Below are 26,235 nucleotides of genomic sequence, written 5' to 3' on the forward strand. Positions count from 1 at the left end.
TGATAAAGATGTATGTTTGTTTAGACTGACATGCCCGTTTCTCCCAACTGTACTGCTGTGACACTAGGCTCTGATCATACTAATGACAGAGTCAGATGAAAAGTCCATTCACTGACATATTTTCATGTTCATGTCGTTCTGTGAATAAAAGCTATCAACTACACTGAGCTCACTGGCCTCCTGTTTGTAAGAGAGGGATTCGAATGGGCTGCATTATATCCACTGAGTGTCAACTAAAGATAACACGAAAACATAATTAAGTCATTTAGTAAGTACAATTTCAATATATTCTTACACAGATTCAGTGATTATTTGTTTGGAGATATTTTCTGGCTCCTTCTCCAATTAGAGCTGTGTTAATAAGTAAGTAAGTTGTATATTTTTTAAAGTGCTAGGCACCAAAAAGGGCCCAGTCTGCATGGGGTTACAAGAAGTGCAGAAACAGACGAACAGATATACATGCAGACTGTCAGAGTGTCACACCACCAGATTAGAGCACAGTCCTTCTCCTTAGATTTTAAGAATGTGAAAAACGAGCATTGGTTTTGACTTTAACCCAGCAAATCAAAGCACTTTTTGTGCACTGTTGGTACGTATTAAACACAAAATGAGCAAAGTTAAACACTTTGTATGTAAACATGAACTCACATTTCATATTAGTCATATACCTCTTATACTCTAAAATTAGTAGGTTCACCGCTCATCCCACTAAATAAAGACGATTGACTCCTTTCCTATTACCAGTAGAGGTTGCCATTCTGTCCCCCAACCCCCGAGTCATGTTCGATGTAAAGAACGTGTCTGAAACTGAGAAGCTTTCCCACCTCGCTGTTGCATTATACAAAGAAGAAAAAAATTACTGTTGCACATTGTTTCCAAGATGTCAAAAACAAGAAGTACACAAATGTTCATGGCTGTTTACAGACCAACGCCTGGAAGTTCAATGCATGTCGTAACATTGCACAGAAGACGTGCAGCGCCAGTTTCTAGACTGCCAAAATATAGAAGAAGAAATTAGCACATGTATTGGAGACCTGCTATACCAAATGTTTTCAGTAAAATATTTTTTGTGTTATTAATAAATAAATTAAATCAGTGATGATAGCATCACTGCAACGCTGGATGAATATCTCGGGCTATATTGTGCTCCAACAACATTCCTCATACTATGTTTACAATCCATCATTCACATGCAGTGGAGATGGTTTTCCGATATGTGTGTTATTGAAAAGGACCAGATAATCTCCGCTGGCATTAGAAACATGTGAGAGAAAATCGGCAATCACAGCTCTTGATGTATCAAAGTGCTATCAGCCGGAGCCTTGACCTGCAGTTACATTTCTCAAGGGACATACTCAAGCCAACAGGGTCTACTTGTAAACATAATATTAACAACATATCAAACATCTGAGCGGCTGTAGCTGAGGGGTGTTAGAACTGTCCTTGGGCAAGATGCTGAATCCTAAATTGCCCCTCAGAAAAAAGTGCTGCCCATAGATTCACTGTATGGATGTGTGTGTGAATGGGTGAATGGCAATAAACTGCACTGCAAAGCACTGTGAGTGGTCATAAAGACTAGAAAGGCTCTATATGAATACAGAGCATTTACCAATTACAATTAACATATCATTAAATTATTAGATTCTATATTATATCAAACTAGGAATGGAACAGTGACAAAGTGGTTGGAACTGTAGATCTTGGATCAAATCCCAGCGTCTGCGTGGATTTACACTGGGTACTCTGGCTTCCTCCCACGTTACAAAAACATGCAGATCGGGGTTAGGTTAATTGGAGACTTGAATTTGATAGTGAGTGTGAAATGTTGTTTGCCTCTGTATCTTGACCCTGTGATGGACTAGCAACCTGTCTTGGGTGTATCCTGTTTCTTGCCCTTTGATTGGCTGTAGCTCCCCCACAACCCTTAAAAGAATAAGTGGTATAAATGATGGATGGATGGATTGATTATATTACATTTTAAATAGGCTATTATAAGATAGTAATTCCCTACTAGTACACAAGATGTAAAAAAATAAGTATATATATATATTGCAGACATACTGTAGACAGACAGTCTTCAGTTTAAGTGCCCTGCAGTCTGCATGGTTCTGGTAGTTGGAAGACTCAATGAGTTCTTCCATACATGGAAAACTCTACAAAGAGTTTCTACAGTATCATGTGTTTCCAATTTATTTTAAAATGATGTTCTTTCTCTAATTGCATTGGAGAGATAACGGCATCTAATGATTCAACTTAAAAGCTAGCAAGTACATCAAACTGTGGAGGTCAGACAAAGGTAGTGTCATAGCTGATTTCAGACTATAGTGTTTTGAGACCTGAATAACTTACGCATCCATACAAACTACCTTCATGTGTTGGGGAGGGTGACGGCAGACCATGATTAACAGCAGTATTTTACAGTTAATGTAAAATGTGTTCATTCTGTCACTGAACTGGTGACAGTGACAGTGTTTTAGTACAACACAAATATATATATATACTGTATATGTAATTGTAGCACTACTCTACTACTTTTTGACAGGTTTTTTGACTTGTAAATAAGGACTTGCCCTCCAGTCTCACCAGTGATGTTGGTTGGTTTGTTTCCCAGTAAGGTCCATCCCAGAGGCAGGGCGAGATGCTGGAGGGCCAGCGCCAGGCTCTCATCCAGACGTTCACACTCCCGCAGAGGAATCTGACACTCATCCAGCAGCAGCGCTCCATCTAGGGCGTCAGCTCGACCTGCCGTGCTCACCTGTTTGGAGGGTGATACAAACATGAGTCAAGTTTCCAAAGCTGAGGCTTAGTCTTGAAGCACTCATTTTAAGGCGCTCAGCATTAGCTTCAGCATAGAGCATTAGCTAAATGACTAAAATGTATTTGTATGAATACATAAGATATGAAAATCCACATGCATGTATCACACTAAACTCAGAATTGTGCTGTGTTGAAAAAAGCAAATAATATTCAGATAAAAGTAAAATTTGTCAGACATCAGACATTGTCAGAAAAAAACTGTGACATGTTAACCTCTCGCTCTATGACAAACCGCAGCTTTTCTTGTCATTTTACAGCCGATACAGAAATGGAAATGACTCGTCTTGTTGCTCACCAGAAACTGGGCCATGTCAAAAGCCAAATCCTGGACGAAGCTGAATCGTTGCTCGCCCAGTGGAGACACACTACCCAGGCGTAGGTCTTTCTTTGGGGCCTCAGGGACAAATCGGCTGACAGAGCACAAGGTGACCAGTACCCCCTCGCAGCAGTCATGGGCTACAAGATGATGCAATGAGGAAGGAGACAGGAAGAAAGGAATGAACACGGAACAGAATAAAATGGATATCAATATGTGTATATTGCAATGTCAACCATGTGCTTTAAACAAGCCTTTAATAATGTTATGTGTAGTTGGCATATGCATTTTTTTATGTCCTTGTGTTGCATGAACATGAATAGTTGTTAGCTAGTTGTGGCTAACATGGTACAAAAACCATGAAAGACCTGTAATGGGGAATGTGCAGTGGCTGTGACCTGTGAAGAAAGTCAGCTGAAAAGCAAAGTAAATACAAAAAGCTTGATATCGATGATGATCCGAAGCAGCTGCTTCAGACATTTTCCGGAACTTTTCCTGCTCCACTCACCATTGTAACAGATGGTGAGTGGAGATGCAGACAAAAATGTCAAATTTCAAAGACAATGAAATTCGAGAGCTGTTGGAGATGTTGATTTGCTGTAAACAAAAACAAGTCTATCTGACCCAAACATCTCCTGATGCGTCCTTTATATGTGAAAGGCAAACAGTTCATTCACATAATACATGTCTGAAAACAGCTCGATGTTCTGTTATCTGACTAAACTCTGTACATTGTACAGAGTTTATCTGGAAGAGGTGATGAAACCTTCATACAGACACAGTAAATAGACATGCGTTGAAACCTTACATTATTATTCATTAGATTAACAATTCTTTACAACTCTTTAACAATAACCAGCTACAGCACAGTGTAGACTGGTTTGAATATAATTAATTTCATACAAATAAAACATAATATTTGACTTAATTTAATGTTTTTCAATTCATCTCACCACAACCTGTTCAGCAGTCACAAATCAGAGTTGACCTACCAGGAAATTAACAACACAAAACATATTCACCAAAGTTCATTCTTATGAGTTTTCCGTCACAACAGATGGAATGAACAAAGAGGACTGTAGTGATGTCAAAACACAGCTAACAGATTGTAGAGGCTCTATGTTGTAAATGCAAATGTATTCAGTGACTTCCTGCTCAACATGATCTTACTTGTTACAATGATTTTACTTCTGTCTCAGAGATTGCAGGAATATTTTCAAAACTGCAGGAGGTAGAACATGACTTATAAATTACACTGCAGAATAAAAAGGTTTTGTTTAAAGCAAATCAACACCAGTGTCAGACCATATCACTTTCAGTTCTCCAAATTTGTTGTCATTCAAAGCTGACATTGTCTGCATCTTCTACATGTATGACACCTCCTCTTTGTCCGAACACATTGGTGTTTTTTCAGTTTTGCATCCCTCATGTGTAATTAACATGCCCACTCAAAAACATTCCTACCGTATTCTCACATTGGGTCACTCTGAAAATTTGACGGATTTTACTAGGGGGCTTGCAGGAATAGTCCCGAAAAATGTGTGGAGCAACTGACTCAGACGTTTGTATTCTCACATACAGCAACTCCAGAAAATTGCATGTTTCAGCACATGTCTGAAAGCAGCTTTATTATCTCATTAAACAAACAGGCTCAAGTTCCTTGCTCAAACTACAGCGCTAACTCCGGGTATCTGCAGCTAATTTCCCAGGCCACCTGGGTATTCTATCCTGCGAACTTCTGGTTGGTCACAGGATCGGCCCTTTGGAAGAAGCAGCAAAGCAGAGCTAATCTGTTTGAGGAGTCACACCTCCTTCCACCCACCTTCCGTTGGCGTTAATTCAGGCGAGCTCTTAACAAGATAACAGTTTATCATGTCCTGCTTTCTTTATTCCTGTCAACACGCAGGCTCAAAGAGCTCAACAATGTCTTTTTAATTTGTCCAATTTAATATTTTTGTCTTTCTCAACATTTGAGAACGCAAACCATGTTTATGGAAGGATCACAACTATTATACATTTTTGCCACCTATTTTCTGTGCCCTGTGACCTTTGCCCCCTGATCTCAGTGCCACCTGTTGTTGTTCATTCAACTCAGCGAGAAGTATCTCTGAGTATTGGAGAACTGGGTAAAAGTGGGATGTGCTCAGAGGAGAGTGACGAAAGAACCAGGCTCAATGAACTTAGGTACAGTAAGGTGATTTTTCTCTCTCCAAAACACAATATTAGTTTCAATAACGAGGAAAGTGGTGGTGGTAGTAGATGATGAATCATGTATCACTTAGACTTTCCTCCTCCCCTACAATAACTCCTGACTGCCCCATGATCCTGTTCCTAAAAGAAATAACTGTTGCACTTGATCACTATAGAGGATCGACCTTTACAGGAGATGTTGTATTTTTTTCACCTTTTGGTAAATATGACTATATTGTTGGGGGGGTATTGACTCTCTCTTATATGTTATTGATCTGCAGCATATGAGTTTGCAATGATGCTGCATTCAGAGAACTTTCCTTCCATGTTTTATTAACCTAGACTGAGCTAAGGTGCCTACAACAATGACTGTCTTCAGAATTTAAATAGATTTATTATTAATTCATTACTGTAGGTGGAGCCACTTTCCCACAGGTCCATTAAATATGACAGTGAAGCTGCAATGCATTGTGGGCGGGGTGGCTTACCGGGACACACCGCCTGCAAGGTGTCATGACTGCTCCTTAGGGTGCTGGTCAGGTGCCTTTGTGTGCTGCCAGCAAACAGAAGGAAGTAGTGCACGCCCTCCTCATCCGCAGCCAGCTCTTCATCAGCGAGCTGCACCGTGACAACACATTGCCCCTGCAGAGACAGGCAGCCAGCAAGAGGAAATGACATAGAGAAGAAAACAGCACAGAGAAAGAGTTGTCAACAAAAGAGCAGGAGACAAATACCCCTAGACAAAATATATATTAACAAATCTATGCAAACACTAATTGAGAGAGATATACAAATTAATTTGCATACTGTATATTATTAATTCATCATATCAAAATGTAGCACATGAGTAGTGTTTGTAAATCTGCTGTCCTTTTTAAGCTGAGGTAATGCTGAACTTCTGCAGTTAAAATTGTGTAACTGGAATCAGTTTAAGGAAGAACTGCCCCTTTCATGATTGTTTAATGAAGAAGAAAAAAGACCCTGTTCACATTTACTAAAATCCAACTTGGCTGATTCAACAGATGCTGAGAGACAGCTCCAAATGTAGATAAACTAAGGCCCGTAGACACCTGGTCTTAACATGTGGTTTTAGTGATCCGATTACAAGTGGACAGCTCTGAGTGCATGCATTCACACCTGGCATTAAAATGTGGCCCCACGTGCGCTTCATGATCGGATCTCAGATCGCTTCCCCTATTTGAGGAAAGTATTGATCATTATGGTGATCATTATGTGGTGATCAATGTTGATACCACCTTTGAATGTGGTCTGGCATGATCAGATCTATACCCGATCTGAGTGTGTTCACACCTGTACTAAGAGCTGTCCACTTGAGATCGGATCAAAAAACCCACATGTTTATACCAGGTGTGTAAGGGGAACAATACATTTGGATTTGAATTATTAGACCACAACAGGAGTTAATCAAGGAAGCATGCACCTATTCATAAAGCACTGCCATAACAAAAACGGTGAAGGTTACGAATGCACCCGACTCCATTAAAGACTAGAAAGATTAGAGAGTGTGTACGACAAAGCTGGAACGTGTGTGACAGTCCACATATTTAAAACCACAAACAAAAACTACCACTGACTAACTAACTCACTAACTAACTACTACCTAATTAAACTCAACCCTGCTTCTCTAGCGGCGCAACTAAGCAAGTTTATCTGTTCAGCCATAGTCAAATCAAATAGATTGAAAACTGCCTTATCATTCAGCACCAAATTTTATTACCTAAAGATACAAATTTCACTAATGTCACTTAGCCAGTAAGCATGCAGCATGCTTGTACCATGATCTAATAATGCTGGTGACTGTCTGGCTAACTAAACACAACCACTTTGTAGAGGTATGCAAGAAAAGCACCATACGCCAGCCCCAGACCCTGGTATTGTGTGTGTTGTTCTATTTTCAAAGACTTGCTACAGTGTGAATTTCATAGTGTTTATAAAAACCGACTGAAAAATGAGAAATGTGGCTCCATTTTATCAGGCTTAATGCCAATAGCGCACAGTAGAATGTAGAATATGTGAAAAGAGCATTTCTGCCAAGGCCGTCAACACAACAACTCTGTTGAAACATCTGAACATGCATGGAAACATTTTTATAGCAGAAAGCAAAGAAAGCCATTCTTCAGAACAGAATTCTTCACAATCTCCACCATTAGATTCCAGCGGCGCTGACTGGGGGCAAAATCCAAGCACCATTGATCACTTAAGCTGCATTAAAGTCCAATTCATGGTGTCATTTGTGAACTATTAACCTTCACAACTGTATCATCTAGGACCTAAATATTAACAGGGCCACAAAGTCAAAAAAATTGCGGAGACTTCCAGTTTTCACACAGCCATACTTGTTTGCTGCAATTACACTAATGCCTCAAAGTTAATATGATAATGATTTATTGATTCTGAAATGAAGCCCATCACATCATTAACAAACAAACACAGAGGCACAGGACAGGGATGAAAAATGGAGGAGCAGCTTGACTATTTGAAGAATTAATGAAAGAGCTCTGTCAGTTTCAGACTACGGAGATAGTGGAGGATAAAAAGGTTTTACAAAAGGAGGAGGCAACATGATCAACAGCATCACTTCTTCATATGTTATTTCAAATCAACTATTCCAGCTTTTTCACTGGGAAATTAAAGACAATGCTCTTTGCCAGAGCCCTGCTTCATACTGGAAATTCTCTTCAAGTCAACTACAGCAGTTATGGAAATAAATGCTGGTTATTGAGAGCATTAATTCACTTTCCACAACCATCTGTTCCAGTTTGGAGCACATGACACAAAGCACTGACCTTCAGTTTTCAGAGTTGAACAAGAGTGTTGAGATATTAAAGAAGATACGGTGATGGTGGGATTTCTTTTTTGTCTTTAAGCAACCCAAAACAACCAAATGTCAAAGAAATGGATTAAAGCGTCTGTTTGTCTGCAATGTTAGTTTAAAGCTAGGATTGGTATTCCTGGAAATGCAAGCAAGAGCCTGATACACAAAAAAATGCATCAAAGCTACGCCTGAAAAACAAATGAATGTCTGACAAATGCTAGAAGCAGACTTTTCATGACTTGCATGTTCTGGTTGTCGTCTCTGCTTTATCGGTGCATGTCTCTCTGGGGAAAGTCTGGTCATGTGCAATGAGAGTTATTTATTTCGAGACAAAGCTTTTTTAACGCTTTTGGGGCATGAAGAGGATTTAAAAAAAATGGGGGTTAAAGTACCCGTAGTTTGCCTTTCACAAATGCACAAAAAAGCGCAAGGTTCTCTGCATAGACACGTTCACAACAGCAACAAATCCACTGTATTATTCAGGTGAGAGGTGGAGCAACCGGGTGCAGTGGGCAGAGGCAGGAAGTGACATATTAACTCTGCTGCGGCGATCACATGTCGTCTGTGTCTTCTAATTGTAAGACACCACTTTTTCACTGGGATATATTTGTTTTCTTTTTGTTCCTTTAATTTTGCATCTGTCGCGCTTTAGAAGCGTAATAAATCCCCCACTCGCTTGCGGTGATTCCAGTGGGAATCCCCTCTGTGTTCACCCATCAACTTCTTCTGGATTTCTACAGACATTATACAAGGAGGCCAGGCAGAGAAACTCCGCAGAGACAGCGAAGCGTCTGACACTGACATTTACATTCACACATGCACCTCACACATGAAAAAATATGGAGGAACTGTGGAGTTCAGTGCATGCCTGAAAGCAGCTTATTTGAACAACCCATTTTCAACTAGCTCATACACTGTTTCTACATTTATTTCCCCCTGTTAATAGGGTTTTTAGTAGTTTTTCCTTACTCTTGTTGAGGGTTAAGGACATGGGATATACAAGCAAAAATTTGATTGAATGATATGTATGTGCTTTGCTGCCTAATGCTGTCGTTGCATATCAGGTGGTTTGCTGGGTTTAACGTTTTCAATTTTGGTTTTGGTTTATTTGTTGCCCATGTGCTCGCAGGAAATCTTACCAAATATTAGAATCAAATTCAACATAAACTAAGTTTAAATACATTTTGTACAACATCTTGTCTCAGACTACTGTACATTTTTCAAACCAAATGATATAAAACGTCTTGCCAAAGTACTTATTTTCCAATGTCAAATTCAATTATACACTGATCATTGTAGTGCCTCCTTTTTTCCAAAGTGACAACTGGACGCTTTGTGGGTGAGCATTGTTGGATATGATGAAGTGTCATCTGAGGACAGACTGAGGAGGAGGAGAAGCAAACAAAATAGGGATATTGTTCGAAATTAGCTGTTTTCCAATGGGGGACTGCAGCTTGTCAACAGCGAGGAGGAACAATGGGACATTTCATCCCACTTGATGTGACAAATGATGCAGTCCTTTCATCAGACCAGTCTAACATGAAACATCCCAATATGGCAGCTAGTGAAGGCTAGTCTCAAGGAGAGCTCAACTGTCAGGGTTAAAGGTGCTTCTTCCCGCTCTTATGAGGCAGTAGCCTCAAGGCCTTGCTCCATAGCGGGGGGACAGCAGGGAGGCTAACCAGTAGCTTTGGGATTGTCATGTCTCTGTTTGGCATGCCAATGCTGCTGAACAATGTGAGGGAGAAAATGTGCTCAACGCTGACCACACAGCCAGAGGCCACAGGAAGAGAAACAGCCTGCAGTAACCTTCTGAGAGCCAGGACTAAATGCACCGAATTGCATCATAGAGGATGCATGCTTTGCTATGCACAGAGAATCTCAGCTTTAACCAGCCGAGGCACTGATATAAATTAGTTGTAGATGGATGGAAGCTAGCAGGCATGACATTATCTCCATTAAAAACTCATCTCAAGTCAATTAGCAAAGCCTGAACGATACATAGCCTGTTTTCCAATGGTCAAAAAATACACTAACACCCACTAACATGGCTTTTGTCTGCATTGTGAATGGATACAATCAGCAATCACTCCCAAGTCCAATTACTGTGCAGTGTATCAGCTCTGTCTCAGATAGAAAACATCTTAAAGAGGTATATCAGTCAGACAACTTTATATGTTGGCCAATTAAAGATATATACTCTATTTGTGTATATTTGATCTAACGTGTAAATATGAAAACCTTTTTATACAACATAATGCAGAAAGAGATGCTTGAGATCATTAAGAAATTCTGACAATTAATAGATTGATCGGAAAAAAAACAGAAAAAATGCTTACCAAATGCTGCTGCTAGCCATATTAAGAAACAACAAAACACTTCATAAAAACAATCATCTTTTCTGCAACTACAAATCAACACTAAATGGCCCAGGGTCCTTAAAATACAGTCTCGTTCAGACTCTAAATTGCGGTTTGAGATACTAAGGGGATTGGAACCAGAATGCATTTGTGAATTGGCACTGTATTTGAAAATGAAGACGTACCAGTGTGAAATACCTTCATATCCTCTACAAAGGAGAACAGGTACATTTTGACACAATAGCTGCTAAAATTATTTGTGATAGCAGAACAGCTGCCTCACACTTTGTCCAAAGTAATAGTCATTCATTAGAAATGCTGTTATAACCAAAGATGACACAAAATTTATATTTTTTCAATTCTGTTACTTTTTACCTTCTCAGTTATGATTGCTTGTAATCAATCCCCTATGAATTGAAATGTATTCATAGCAGATTGATTATATATATATATAATACAGAAGAAATATTAAAGAGTAGAAAACAATATCAACAGATCATTGCCAGTCAGAAGGCTCCTGTGGTTGAGGGGTGTGGAGGTAGAGAAACAGAGATGTGAAACATCTGCCAGAGCTGCTGCAGGAAACACAGCTGCACAGAGCAACCTTTGCACCCCCCCCCCCCCCCACACACACACACACACACACACACACAACTACTGACAGTAACAATAGCTGTGATGCAAAAGAGATTTCTGCAGAGTGCATACACAGTCACAGCCCAACAGCTCTGAGAAATCAATGAAAAAATATCTCACAATTTTGATGAAAGTGAAAAACAATTCTTGTATCCACCCCCGGATCTGCACAAAGGTTTAATGGTTTCTTCTTGACCCATATCGCATCCACCAAGTTCCGTGGAAATCAGTTAAGTAGTTTAAACTAACTAAAAAACAAATAAACCCCGATGAAAACATAACCTCCTTGGCGGGAGTGTCAATTGCATGCATAAAAGAAAAACCTCTATGAAACTCTTAACTCAGGAAAGTAAACCAGCCGGTTTAAAGCAGTGTGACATGCACAAATAGATTTCTTTCAGCCACACCGTATGACCGACGCTCTGCTGGTAATAAGTACTTAACAAAGTGACCTGCTGAGGTATTGACCTGCTAATCACAGAACTTCAGTGGCGAACAGGCAGCTTTAGAGCAGCATCAAAAGAACAGCTGGAGGCTATGAACCCAACCCCCTCTTTTTAAATATGCATGTGTGAGTGTTGCCCTTTCCACACATCTTGCAAGTGTACTGGGTTCAGCTAACCAGGTAAGGCAGTGCTTGGTTTATTATGATTTCTCTCTGAGGCTGCTTTTAATGATGATTTTAAGCTTATTTGCAGCCTAAATTAATAATTCTCTCCTTGCACGTATAGACAGCATAATGTAGAGATTTGTTGTGAAGGACTCCTGTGACATGATCACATGTTTATTTCTCATCAGTTACCTGAACACAAGAGATATGTCACGTGTCCTGTTGCATAGACACTGCTGGCACTCAGTAGAGTGCACACCTTCAAGGGACAATTCAACCAAACTACAACAAATTGCACTGAGATCCATAAATGATTCCCTAGGAACTCATTAAAAATACATCCCATCACACAATGCTTTATTAAGTTTATGGGTTCTTTCTTGGCTCATGCCCTATCCTTCCACCAAGTTACGTGCAAATCTGTTTGATATATTTTGCGTAATCCTGCTGACAATCAAACTAACCAACAAATGTGTGAGTCCTCTTCTGCTAGCCTTCATACATACACAATAGCCGTTTTCAGACATGATCCCCGGAGGTCCTCTGGATTTGGTCAGCACTGTCTCCAGGGGTTTCCCTTCACACATTAACAATCCAGCGAGAGGTTCTTCACTCACACACGTTCACAACAGCAACAAATCCTCCAAATGATTCAGGTGAGGGGTGCAGCAGACAGAGACAAGATCACCGGCATCAGACCTTGTCACCTCAAACTCTCTTGATATATTCATCAGTGTCTTCTACGTGAGTTGCAATGCTTTTTCATTCGTAGATACGTTTTCTTTTTGCATCTGTGACATGTAAGAAGTGTCATCAATCCAATTTCGAAGAGAATCTACCAACTAATTCCACCTGTCTGTATTTCTGTGTCTGTATGCGGAAGGCATATTTCGCAAATCCACATGTCTTATTGGCTTTTCACATGGCACGTATAGTTAATGGCCCAGGAAAGTGCAGTGTTGATTTTGCATGCAGAGACTCTCTTTGTTATTAAAGAACACCATCATTTTTAAAGAGCTTCATAAATTAAATGTAAACAATCAACCTTTATTTAATTTTTATACAGATTACCTGCTAAATAAAAAAAAATCTTTGGCCAAAATCATTCTTGAAGAACAATAAGACATTTACCTTCAGCCTCATTAAAATGGAGACAGACAGACATGTTCATAACAACAGGAAAATGTCCAGTACATTCAGGGGAGGGGTGGTGTATGGTTCGAGCATGCAGGAGGCAGAACACAATGTCTAAACCCCACTGCAGAAATCACAGATATTATTTCAGCACATTGCCAGCACATTGCTAATGTTGTCAGCTCTTGACAAACGCTCACGAATCTTAACTGTTGCATGTTAGAAACATCATCAACACGTGCACTAGCTTTCTGTGAAATAGACTCTCAAAACCTATTCCAGATATTTTCTCATACATTTTTGTTCTCACATAAAGCCCCTTTGGACACTGTCTGCAGTCCATGTTTGAAAGCCATTTTAGTGAATGAGAAATTTAGACAAACAAACTGGGGTCATCCTCTTAAGTCAGTCTGGATGGCAGAATTCATGAAATGTGTCTTTAAAAAAACATAATTACAGGTCAACTACTTAACCCCTATGAGTTTGTCCCTGTGAACTGCTGTGATAAGTATCCAAAATCTGATGCCTGACTAGCCTTATTACACGCCTGGTTCCACTGAAGAGTCAGACTGTAAATCACAGATAAGGTTGTCTGGGTGGTTAATGTATGAACCAGTCTAGCCTTTAGAGACACACACGCACAAACACACAGATGGTTCTGACTTATCTCATTTCCTGTGTACCTTGCCTACTAGACTATTCAGATATACAATATTTTTCCCAACTCAACACCCCCCTGGGTAAATATGAATCAGTGCAGATTACACAACTCAAAGTGAAGACATTTAGGGATTTGTTAAATGCTACCATATTGTGTTTAGAACCAATTCAACCCCCAAAAAGCATTGAGGTAAAAATGTGTTAAAAGTTCAGTGTGTAGAAATTAGTGACATCTAGTAGTGAAGTTGCATGTTGCAGCTGAATAGCCCTCACCTCACGCTCCCCTTCCAAGCATGAAAGAGAACCTGTGGTAGCCTTCAGTTGTCAAAAAAACTCAAAAGGTGTTTGTTCGGTTTGGGCTACTGTAAAAACATGGAGGCCTCTGTAGAGAGAACCCACTCCAGATGTTAATGTAAAGTATTTGAATATAAAAGGCCCATTCTAAAGAAAAAAGACAATACATACAATTTAGATTTTCACACACTAGTGAAAACATCACTAGAATTATTTAATTTCTGCCAATAGATCAATTTTAATTAAATCTTACACTGAAACTTTAATAGAATATAACCTTTGTTTCTAATCTAACTATAATTCAGAATTATAAATGAGCCATAGATTCTCCTCATACAAAAAAGGAAAAAAGGAAAAGGTGTTTTCCTGGGAAAAAACATGCCATACTCTACCAGGGGAAACAAAGTATTTGGGGCTTTATATACACTGCTCAAAAAAATAAAGGGAGCACTTTATTGTCACAGCTAGTCAGTTAAATTTCAGGGATATCAATCTGTCCATTTGAGAAGCACAAGTGACCAATTTCACCTGAATTGGTCTAAATGAAAGCAACAACAGGTGCAATTGAAAGGCAAAAGCAAGACAACCCCCCAATAAGAGAAGGGTTTTGCATGTGATGGCCACAGACAATTGCTCTCTCCTTATCCTTCCTGACTGTTTCTTCTCTAGTTTTGTGTTCTGCTAGTGTCCTTGTCACTCCTGGAAGCACGAGGTGGTAGCTGCAGCCCGATCAGGTTGCACAGGCAGTCCAGCTCCTCCAGTATGGCACATCCATACGAGCGGTCACAAGAAGGTTTGGAAGCAGCTATAGTGGGTACTTCAGCGATCTGAGATGGCCTCTGCAATTAACTTCATGTCCTCCACCGGTACAACTTTATCGAGCTTCACTGGTAAGCAGACAACCCAGGCGCCTGACTCCAGAGATGTTCCAGACACAATCAGATGAGAGAACAACCTGAATTGGACGCCCGCTTCCTCGAACCCAAGCCCATATAAGAAGGAGGATTGCATCAGCAAAAACATAAAAAACATTAAACATAAGTCAACTGTGGCAAACCCCTGATGGTTGCAGCCAAACGAAAGGAAGTATATTCTAAAAAGGTACATATCCCAGTTGACCAGGGAATGTTTGGGGAGGGTCAACACCTGGGGGAAAGATAGATCACATGATCACCATGTTGAAAGACCCTAAAGCCCAGGTAAGTGGTTACAACAGGGACGAATCAAAATAAAAAAACGCTAAGCTTTGAATGATATTATCTGCAATTTGACCCTTAACTCATTGCACATGATCAAAAGGAGGCATAGAAGTTTTGTTGAGGCTTATGAAATTCATCCACCACATCCACAAAGGTTCTCTTGTTGCTCCGCTCTGTAGGGAAATTAACTGCATAAAATCGTTGTTTCTGCAAAGTAAAGGCCTTTTACTTCTTTGTCAAACATCCAATACCCCAGGAGACACAGTAGCTGAACAAAAGTAACTTTGAAGTAGGCTACAGACTTTTCTTTCTCATTCACACACACAAATCATATGAATGGAAGAAGCCAACATACCAGAAATAACCCCCAAAAATGTTTCATATCAGTAGTCTTGTTTTTGTCTCATGTTAGTCATTTCTTTGGAGATTATCTGGGTCTATTTTTATAAAATCATCAGACCATCAAGTGGTTCTTATTTCATCCAACTGATACCATGTAAAACATGATCACTGAATGGACTACACAGTTGAGGGCAGTGGGATGAGTACAAACATTTGCACCCTGCACACCCACACAGCTGATTTTAGCACTTCCAGTTAAATGACCCGTTCCTGTTCCAAAAATGTTTGGCTATTCCAGGAATTACATGAGATCATCGAACTGAATATTAACAATGATGCTAAAGATGGAAGTTGTCTACATCTACACAGTCCTGAGAAAAGGTCAAAAAGTAAGAACACCTGTGTGGGTGTTAAGTGGCCTTTGGAGAAACTAAAAAGTATACACTACAGAAACTGCTGCTTTTGAAGTATGAATGGTGATACTTACATACAATGGAGCTTGCTGTGGATTGAGTTTCATGTCCCTGGACACTGTAAAAAGAAGAACCAAATGAGACGTTATAGCTTTGTGGTATATAATACTATATAACATACCGCATAGCACTATATATATATAGATGTAGATATCATACAAAATGAGATAATAGATAATGTTGGCCACTTGGGGTACTACAACAAGCTGTTAACATAGTATTGACATACAGCTGATATGGCTAACATGTTACCTGTTTAGCAGCAGATACAGAGCAACATTAGCATTCATTTTAAGCCATGTCTCTGGCCTCCTGACAAATTTTCACTCTCATTGTTTTACTGGCAACAATCCTCGTCTTTACTAAACTTCAGAGAGAAAATGAATAAGCATATTTCTCAAAATGTTAAGTAAAAAGTTTTCATTGCCATGGCTTCAGATAATTCTAGTCAACTTAATTGTTAGTATTGTTCTTTTCCCAGTGGAATGAGCTGCTGTAGTGTTTAACTGGGACAAAACCCTGCCAACAAATTGTTCTTGATTACATGAGGTACCTTTTTTTCAACAAAATGCATCTAGTCAGAACATTTTTCTCGACAAGGTGAAAGTTAAGCTTGATCCTGGCAGTAGTCCTAACACTGTTAATAGTGCATGAGTACAGAACATGCACACACTGATTAACACATGGGAGCACACGCTCTCCTCATCATACCTATCTGTGCTTGTTTGTATGCTGCAGCAGCGCCTCAACCAATCACCAATTAACTTTTCATTAAGCATAAAAAGCAAGGGAGCTAAACCACTAAGCACACTACTTTGCCTCTTCTACATGGGTTTATGCCGGACAGATCAGTTAGCAGGATTTAGCAGCTCATGTTCACGTTTGATTTCCCACTCCCAGTCTGGGACAGAGGCCTCAAAGCTGTTTTCTGGGCACAAGGTCAGGAGCAGTGGGTGTGTAATTAAATTCAAACAAATATATATTACAGCTGTAGACTTGAGGACAAATGGATTGGAAACCTTTGTATTTAACTTTTTGAAGAGATATTGCATGCATTCATCTATGAGTCAAGGGACTGGCCAGCTTTGAGAGCCTGTATTCTCCTCAGTTATTTGGAGAGACAATTTTCTTTTGTTTGCTGTTCTCTGGCACTAAAACAAGTCCTTGCTGCTGGCCTCAATGGTCAGCAGTGCATTAATCACATGCACCCTACAGCGGAGGAGTCGGCGACAAAAGGCCAGGACCTAATGAGTTCAGCAGAGTACACCAAAAGAGTCAACGCTGGACTCAACAGTGAGCTGAGGCACAGCAAGGCCAATTCACATTGTTCAGCCCAATCAAAACATTTTTTTTTTGACTTTTCTGCTAAAATAAATGGGCTTGAGCTAGAATTAGGCGGCTCAAGTAAGGGGATAATCAGTAGCTCTAATAATACTCTGGAGTCTAATCCTCTTGCCTTAAGTGCACTGGGCCAGGGACCAGCTTCCTCACCACATGCACGACTTTGACTAATAAGACTCTCACATAACGTCCCCAACAGGCTCACTGGTTGTTCTACATTTTGATATTTGGGACATTTGTCATTTGCTGTTGCTCTCTATGTGACAACTCTGCAGCATGTGACCACACATGGGTTGGGCTCTTGCTTCAACAGGACAGATCACCTTTAACATTTCACCTATGTGATGTGTTATTGGCCACCAGGTTACCTGACCTGCTGTATAATAAGAACAAATTTGGTAGAGTACTACATAACGTTTTCATTGTTTATGAGAAAATCAATAACATTGTTCATCAAGGAAAGGTTTGCTGAATTCCATATATATATCAGCTCCACTCACTCTACTCTGTATATTCACACCTGGCAGGTGAACACAAGAGCTCTGCTGCAAGGCAATGATCACTTTCAACAGTTGTTAATTGTATTACATATAAGAATGTGAGGCAATCTGCTTGTAATCACGTTTTATATGTCAATATAAGTGTTAATAGATTGGAATGTAAATTATCAAGGAAAATCTTATGGATGGGATGTTTAATGTCTGCTTTCAAGTGCCTAACCTCAATGTCTCTCATCTGCTCCCCTACACTGCTAATACTGTGCGACATGAGCTAACAGAGCTGAGAAATAGAGTTTGCTAATGTCAACAAAGGACCAGCTCCCAGCACAATGCAGACTCCAAAACAAACTCCACGCATGTACAAAAAACCATGAGGCAACAGGAATCTATTATTCAACTTTAAAAGCCTAGGTTTTAATAGCTTATCAGCTGATAACAATATTACACTTAACAAATTATTTTTTAAAAACAACGTCTTGCATAGCCCAATCAATCTCCACACCTATACATGTAGACTTAGTCCAAAAAATAGTTTAAAGACAAAACGTCAAATAACAGTGCAACTTTAGTTAGCACATTTATGATGCTTGTCACTCATGTTCAGTCTCATGAATGTGACCTTTTGGCTGATGGTCAGTAAGCTTGCTTGTACATACCGACGGTGTAAAAGCATGATCCCAAGCAACAAGATACTGAATGGAGTTCACTTCCAAAACTGTGATTGATAATACAGTTTTTATGAATATTAATCATAGAACCTTAAAAGGCAGCATGATTTTCCAAAAGCAGAGTCTGCAGCTGCAAGTTCATGGTTAAAGACACTTCAGCAAGTAATACTACTCTAGAATGCAGTATTCTTTTGCATAAGTCAGTGAAAATTAGTTGGGTAAAATACTCTTTAGGCCCAGCAGTGAGTGACTGAGTTCAGAAACTGTGGTTAGAAAGATACACAGGTTCACTAAGCTCCAACAATAATAATCATTGGCAAATAGGGGTAGAAAACATTATTTGGTTGTGAGAGTTGTTGCCATTATGATAACAAGCGTTGAAAGCAGATTGTCATATCAGCTGTCACCATTTACTCATAGATGTTGTTGGTTTGTGTGCTCTCTATACACCATTGTATCATTAGTTTGTGTGAGAAGAATTGTCGTACTGTAAAACCACAAGTGAACTGCAGTTCCAACAAATCCAACAGAGTGGATTCTACTGGGTTGCCACATGTCACAGTCATGGGTGCTATTCTCTTTCTTTCATATTCAATGGTATATATTTGAGAAATTAGATCTTCAGAATTTGGGTCAACCAGGGCCAAAAGGGACAATACATTTTGAAGGAGGAATAATTTAATTCCTACTATATTTCTATTCAAATAAAATAAGTTTCTCATTACTAAAACAAAGAAAAATTTTCATCATGCCCCAAAAGGTTCTTTATGTGCTCCTAAATTTTTCAACTGAGGAGTGTGGTCCTTGGGAGAAATGACGTGGTGACACTGAATACACTGATTTCTGTATCACAAAAGGCTGCGGCACTTTCACAGAGGTAACCAAGTTCCAAGAAATTAACTGCAACAAGATATATTGGAGCTGTGGAAAATGCTTGAGCTTGGAGGTCAAGTTTCAGCGTAATTCCATAAAAATGAAAAAAAATGTAGAAACGGAAAGGATCGGAAACCAACCATTTCTAAAATGTCTCAAGTGATGAAAAAAACAGATGAGGATTAAACTGCACAAAGTTTAAGTTTGAGTAAGTCCAACATATGCCAATATTACATTTTGGACTTCTGTTTTAGTTAAGAGAGGAATGGGCCTGAGAGACAAAGACATATCTAGACAAAACCCATTACCACACAGAAGCTCTATATGAAACATGTAATCTCATCAATTCTTCAAACAAGGTGAGTAACCTTAGTTAACAACTTGTGCATCATCCTTGTAATTTGGGAATAAGATTAGATTAGATTAACTTTATTGATCCCAGTTGGGAAATTGTTAAAACCTTGTATCCAAACCACACTCAGTTCATTTCTCTGGTAACAGAAGAACCTTGAGAAATGACATTCCCCAAGCTCAACCTACGGCCACCCGACACCTGCTTATAGACATTGCACAACCCATTAACTCTACCTAAAACATTGGGTGCAGCCAGCCTTCAGCCAAGCTCCTTAGAGTCTTCATAATGGCAGAAACTCCCTTTTGAACTGCTACTAAAACAGGATTCTCTTCCTATGCTGCATGAAGGCCACAAAGAGGCAGGACATCAGCTACATTCAAGTGCATAGCCATCACAAATAGACCGTTAAATCAAGAGACAAAAGCCCCTCAATGTTGCAATAGCAGTAGTAATGCACCGAGTCAGGGGTGGGAATGGATCTGTTATGGCTTCCATGGGTCCCCTGGCTATCAAAATAAGCCATAATAGCCATGTGACTGTAACGTGAATGGGAGGATGAATAGGATTAGCTTCACAACTCATTAATCGGACTGTCTCCTACACCTTTCCCAATAATCAGCTGAGGCTGAGGATTCCCCAACACAAACACATGCACAGGACAGATTGTGACAGCAGCTCATTAGCTAATATGGTTTTTGCAGCTCTGTCTGTCAATGTAGTGCCCATGTCTGTGCATGTGTAAAAGTCAAAGTCAAGTAAAAACCATTGTGGGTCCAATATTAGCCACAGGAACAGCTTCATTTCCTTTTAATTTAATCATTCAAATCTTTCTTCTTTTTTTTTTTTATCTATTAAGTATTTTTTGTGTATGCATTTTATTTATTTATTTATATTTAACAATACATGTCTATGTATCCTCTTCAGTCATGAGTTGATGATCATTTCTAATGTAAGTTTGAAGCAAAACAAAACAGTTATTTACTTTGTTGCGTGTAATCATCTCACAAGATCAACTTTTTTTAAATCCTTCTGATCAAAGGCAGTCTACTATAAGATCTGATGGCATTAAAACATGAAAGTAACCCAATGAATTGGTGCGAGGAACAGTAGACCGTTGGTAGATCAGAGGGAACTGGAAGACTGTGACGGCATCAACATAATCTCTCCGTCAGCACCACTCCCTCAGGGACTTCCTGTAAGAACATCTGAGTCTTGTCCACAGGCCACAACTCTTTAAAATACTAAAACAAATGCACGTGTGCATTGCAGGTCAAGGTTCAAGCAGTTGGTAAGAGCTGAAGATATATTAAACATCCAAAATGCATCAAAGGCAGTACAGTTTCATGCATGATGCAAACTACAAAAGTACTCCCAACCCTTCCCAACAAACATGATCCATGTGCCCTACTGCACTTTAAAATGTTGGTGAAACGTGGTCATTATCACACTGTTTGGGTGATCTACCCATTTATCTTAATCAACAAACTGGCATCAATACTGGGAAGTACATTTCCTAATGACCACAGTCTGTGCATTTCATTGTATTTTCTGAACTTCATCAAGAATGTGTTCACCAGTTTGTCTCGTTAAAATGCTTAAGATAATTTTTAAGATTTAATAATTTAAACAGCTGCATCTACTTCTATTCTATGACATGTTTCTTTGAGGCTCACCACAAGTGCCAATGAGTTGTTTACAATGAATGTTCACAATGTTGCAAATGAGAGTCAGCACCCTGAGCTTATAGGAGCTGCACACAACACCAACTGATTCTTCATAAGATATTAAGAGTTATCAAAGATTTATCTCAACAGCTGTCATTGAGCAAGGCATTAAAGTCATTCTTCTTGTCAATGCCTAGTTTTTAATATTCACATCTGCTGCAGGAAATGACCATTATCCTTAAGACCCAAAAACAGAAAGAGTAAGCCAGTAGCTGCTTAAATGTCCAGTGTGTACAATCACAGCAGATACTGAAATGAAATAGGTCAGATTAAGTGAACTCGGTGAACATAACAGGCAGTGTTTTATCACCTCAAAGCTTCTTACTGCAGTCTTTCTAGGTCAAAAACCTCCCAATGGCAATTAATTAACTTGACGAATGTCAGTGCAGATTCGTATTATGGGGACAGAAGTTTCACTGTGAAGCTTTTTGAATTTGTCAGTGCATAGAGAGCTGCAGTCAAGGACATGGAGAAACCTGTAAACAGGGACAGAAGCCCAATATAGACCTGAGATGTCATCCAATACTGAGGCTCCATGATGACAACAGAAAAGGAAGGTCTAAGTGAGGAGCTGGACTGAGCTTGTACCCCACCTGTGAAAGGCCCATCCCTCTTGCATAAACTAGAGAAGGACAATCTGGCCTGGATTCCTCACTTTGTGCCTGTTTTTGGTCTATTTTTGTATGCTACCCTTTGATACATGCATATGCCAAACATGACTTGTCTTAACATCACCTCCACATGTGATGCTGCTGGTTTTCAAACTGTTGTTGAAGAATTGTCCAAAACAATGCCAGTTTTTGGGGTTCAAGACCCATCTGTGTCATTCTTGCTTTAGATGTGAGGCCTAATGGTGCCTTTTTGGATAAAAAACCTTGTTCCCACATGGCAGAGGTGCCATGGAAAGCTTTCAGGCGGTTTAAAGACTATTGGGAGACATTGTTCATATGAATTCTCCCATAGTTAAATGATCTTTATTGTCACTCCTCTTAATCTCCTCCTATTCTGTTATTATCAGCTTGTCTTTTTTACATCTTACATATTTCATTAGATTGAAAGTCCTAGTGCTTGGGTTGCATGGTTGCAGACATATTTAATAACCACATGTACTTTGCCTTTAGTTTTATTCCAAACATGAACAATGTCTCACACATAAAGTAAGACTTCTAAAACTCTTGATCATATCACTCAGACTCGTGAAAACAGCAATGTCTCAATTATCTAATAACAGAGGCAATCAAAGTCTTCAAACATGGGACACTGACAACTGTGGTTCAATGTGACTCAGAGGTTTGATATTTAACTCAAGACATTTGTTTAACCTCTTCCGTGTTCTCTCAATAGTCAACCATTAGTTATTGGCCTATCACTACAACATGACGCACACTGACTGCACTCAGCCACAGCACAAGCCACCATAGTAACAGTGTGTCTGCTTTGTGTTGAACACTCAGCTGATTCTTTTTACGGTTCACTATCAGCTCTGCTCTTCTGAGGCTCGGCTAAATTGGTCAGGGCTACATCACATTCTCAACAATGCCACCACAGTAACTTGGACACACCATGTTGACTACCATTTAGATAGTCACGGCTGTTTGATTTAATCTAACCTAGCTATTGTCTCAATGGACAGATATGAGGCCTTAGTGGTGACGCGACCTCACCCGGCCACACAAAAGCTGCCTCTGTGCAGAGACTGCACACAAACGCTGGCTGACAACACAAGGCCAGGGGATGAAAGGTCTCCTCAGTGTTTGGTGACAGTTATTACCCTCTCCACTGAAACCAAATACCTGTGGGCCCAGATAGCATTATCTTATTGTGAGGTGCACTGGGGGTCGGCCTGTAATCAGGGCCTGAGCCTTGATCAGCGCTCCTCCCCAGGTTTGATGCCACCCCCTCCCCTCTGTTTCCACCGTGAGGCTATGAAATGCTTTGAGTCTGCATGCATATTAAAGGAATAGTTTTTTGCAGAAGATTATATAACATCTCTATAAAAAGAAAACACCAGAAGTCAACTAACAAATATTATCACAGAGATTGGAAAAATAGGGAAATAGGTACAATAAATCGTCAAGATATCTAGGTGCAAAAACTGCAATTTATAATTTGAAAGTGGGCATAAAGTAACTTTTTTCTCTGCCTTAAAGTTTGATTTTTGTATAGATTAAACAGATGCTACACTGTGTATTGACTGCTGACCTCAAGAAGTGTTGGAGGGCAGTTTTATTACCTTTTTACAGAGCAAAACTAGATGATTCCCCTTGTTTACAGTTTTAATGCAACGCTAAGATGGCTGGCTGGTGTAGGTAGCCTTATATTTGCTTCACAGATGATGTGAGTGGTTTTAATGTTTCTAGCTTGCGTTTGGCAAGAACAAGAAATAGTTGATTTCACAAAATGGCTGACTTTACATGTGAGCAAACTGAGAGCTGCTGCTACAGTTTTAGCAAAGAGCCTCATTCACAAAGAACAACCTTGGGCTTATATTTAGAAAAAAAGGTTTTTAGAGCCTGTACCTTTGCCTGTATTTAACATATTAAATTGTGCAATTTCAGTTGTTTGAATTTAGCTGCACTTGGCCACTTATTTCTTACAGTATCCTGATGAGTGAGAGCAAAGGTTAGGCCGATTATATTGTGTTGTTCAAATAAAATTCAACAGTTAAAAGAAAACAAAATATAAGCGCAGGAGCAGAGAATATACATAGAAAGACTGTGAGACAGATGAGTTTTAGAAAAAGAAAGTGGCTGCTCGTCCCATCTGAGAGGTAAGAGGTTTAACCTGGAGAATCCTGAGCAATGTTAACCTCAGTCTCATAGCAGGCCTGATCAGATTAATGTATCCTCCCCACTGCCATAAAGGCTGTGTGTTTTTAGGTTACATCAATTCAATTAACAAGCTGACTTCAATTGATATGCATCAATAAGCAGTTAAACAACAAGAACAATAAAGGTATGTATTACATACATTCAAAGCTCTTAAAGTGACCAGAGTGGCTTTGTGCTTAGTTGTTGCATTATAGAGCAAGAAGGTTCAGAGTTTGAATTTCAGCTCCACTTCCATCTATGGGAAGCAGAGATATGCAAGTTTGGTCAATCAGAAACTCTAAATTGCCCACAAATATGCAGGCATTTGTGGGTTTACCCTGGGATACAATGGTGACCTCCCCAGGGTCTTTTTAATGAGTTACACTTCAACCAGACAACACATAACCATCAAGAGAAATCATTCAGAAGTGGTTAAGATTCACATAAGTGTGGAAGTAAAAACACTTCAGTGGTTTAAGGAAGTGCAGTGCTGTAAATATCCAACTGATGCAACTGTGTATGAAGTGCTCACTTCCTACACCAATTCCTCTTCTGAGTAACAAGCAAATCAGCACACAAGAAAACTTTATGTCCCCAACAGATAACTCCATGTAAAGAGGACTCTTTGCTAACATGTGTTGTTATCACTGAAACACAGGTTGCTAAGCACAGTAGATGCATCACAGTCAGACTTTGCCCTGGAGGATATCATCAAAACAACAACAAGGAAGAATATCTACTTGAATTCAAGATGTATCTTAATACATATTAAAGCTTCAACCTAAACACCTACAACCTAAAGCTATGCTTATTTAATTTTCCTACCTTTGTCAAATCAAACTACTGAGACACTTTAAAAGCATTTGTCTAAGCTAATACACCACACATGAAGACATCGATGGAAGCCTTACCCACAGTCTATCTGATGAACACTGCTACTAGCAGACTCCTTCAGGTGCACATTAAATTCATTTTAAGCCCATCAGAGAGAGCAGGTGTGTTTATACTAGGCAGGTATCGTCAGCAGTGGGCATGCAAGCTCTCACCACACTGATTACACAGAGCTAAATATGGCTTTGTGCTAACACAGACAGTACGCAGATCAAAGCGCTGATGTCAGAGGGGAGAGGCGGAGTCTGCAGGCCACAGGTCAGGTGACTGCTGCAATTGGTACAGTGGAAGTCCAACTATCCTGCCTGTGCTCTTTGACCATCTTCTTCTAGCGTTGTAATGTAAAGCATGGGTAGATTCACACAGCCGCCACCTTTTAAAGCAAATGACAAGATTTTGGAATTGATTCAGTGGCAATTGTATTGTACTTTATTTGGCTAGCCCCAATCATCAGCATGCATTATCTCAAGGCCTTTCACATAGTAAGGTCGAAACCTTAACATGTTGGTAGAAAAGGCCGACAAAATAGCATGTCAACAGCTGCTCAACCGTAACCACTGAATTACAGGAAAGGGACTTTGGTAATGATTCGTTTTTCTAATTTAGTACAATAAATATATTTGTATATTGACCCGAACTGTCAAGTAGTGGCAAAGCTATTCAAATAATTTACTTGGCAAATAGTAATACCACACATTTAAAGCACTTCAGTATTTGCTAAAGCTCTGAATTCAAAGTATTATTTAAATAAAAGTATACATTTAGTGGCTATAAGACATATTTTAGCCTATGATAACTCCATTGACAGAGAACTAAGCTGCAACAAATGAGAATTTAAGTCATTCTTCAACCAGACTGAACTGAAATTCTTGGTCTTAATTATTATTTTGGTGTTTCGACTGTTGGTTGGTTAAAACAGAAACCTAAAACTCTGAAACTGTCCACAATTGATATAAAAAATCCCCCAAATAATTCCTGAAAATCTACTGTGCGCTGGACAGAAAGCTTTTCTTAACAACAGCATAGAGGAGTCTGGGTGTTTTGGGATTTACAAATTGAAATAAGTAACAAGCTGCTAGGCCTTTTCAAATTTTCTTTAAAATCTGTCCATCTGTCAGAAGTCTTACTCTAGTCATGGCAGGTTAACATCTGCTCTGATCAAGTAACACATCACAGAAATATATCAAATCTCGAGTATTGGTGAGT

At 39.5% G+C, this 26,235-nt stretch overlaps 1 protein-coding gene across 10 annotated transcripts in view; it reads right to left on the reverse strand.

Annotated features, from left to right (window-relative positions):
* The window catches only part of LOC109625058 (A-kinase anchor protein 13), a 110,517-nt gene that overhangs the window by 78,947 nt on the left and 5,335 nt on the right, over window positions 1-26,235 (reverse strand). For 6 of the 10 annotated variants that reach the window (XM_069538392.1, XM_069538266.1, XM_069538350.1 and 3 more), the window contains exons 2-5: window positions 15,882-15,925; window positions 5,812-5,965; window positions 3,113-3,273; window positions 2,584-2,755 (exon numbers count right to left, since the gene is read on the reverse strand). In XM_069538392.1, the coding sequence (XP_069394493.1) occupies window positions 2,584-2,755; window positions 3,113-3,273; window positions 5,812-5,965; window positions 15,882-15,914 (520 nt within the window). In that variant the 5' untranslated portion in view covers window positions 15,915-15,925. Of the gene's footprint in view, window positions 1-2,583; window positions 2,756-3,112; window positions 3,274-5,811; window positions 5,966-15,881; window positions 15,926-25,049; window positions 25,248-26,235 lie in introns of those variants that run through there. The other 4 variants (XM_069538466.1, XM_069538142.1, XM_069538433.1 and 1 more) reach the window with 3 other exon arrangements.

The sequence above is a fragment of the Paralichthys olivaceus genome, chromosome 1, assembly GCF_024713975.1.
Source record: "Paralichthys olivaceus isolate ysfri-2021 chromosome 1, ASM2471397v2, whole genome shotgun sequence".
Classification (NCBI taxonomy): domain Eukaryota; kingdom Metazoa; phylum Chordata; class Actinopteri; order Pleuronectiformes; family Paralichthyidae; genus Paralichthys; species Paralichthys olivaceus.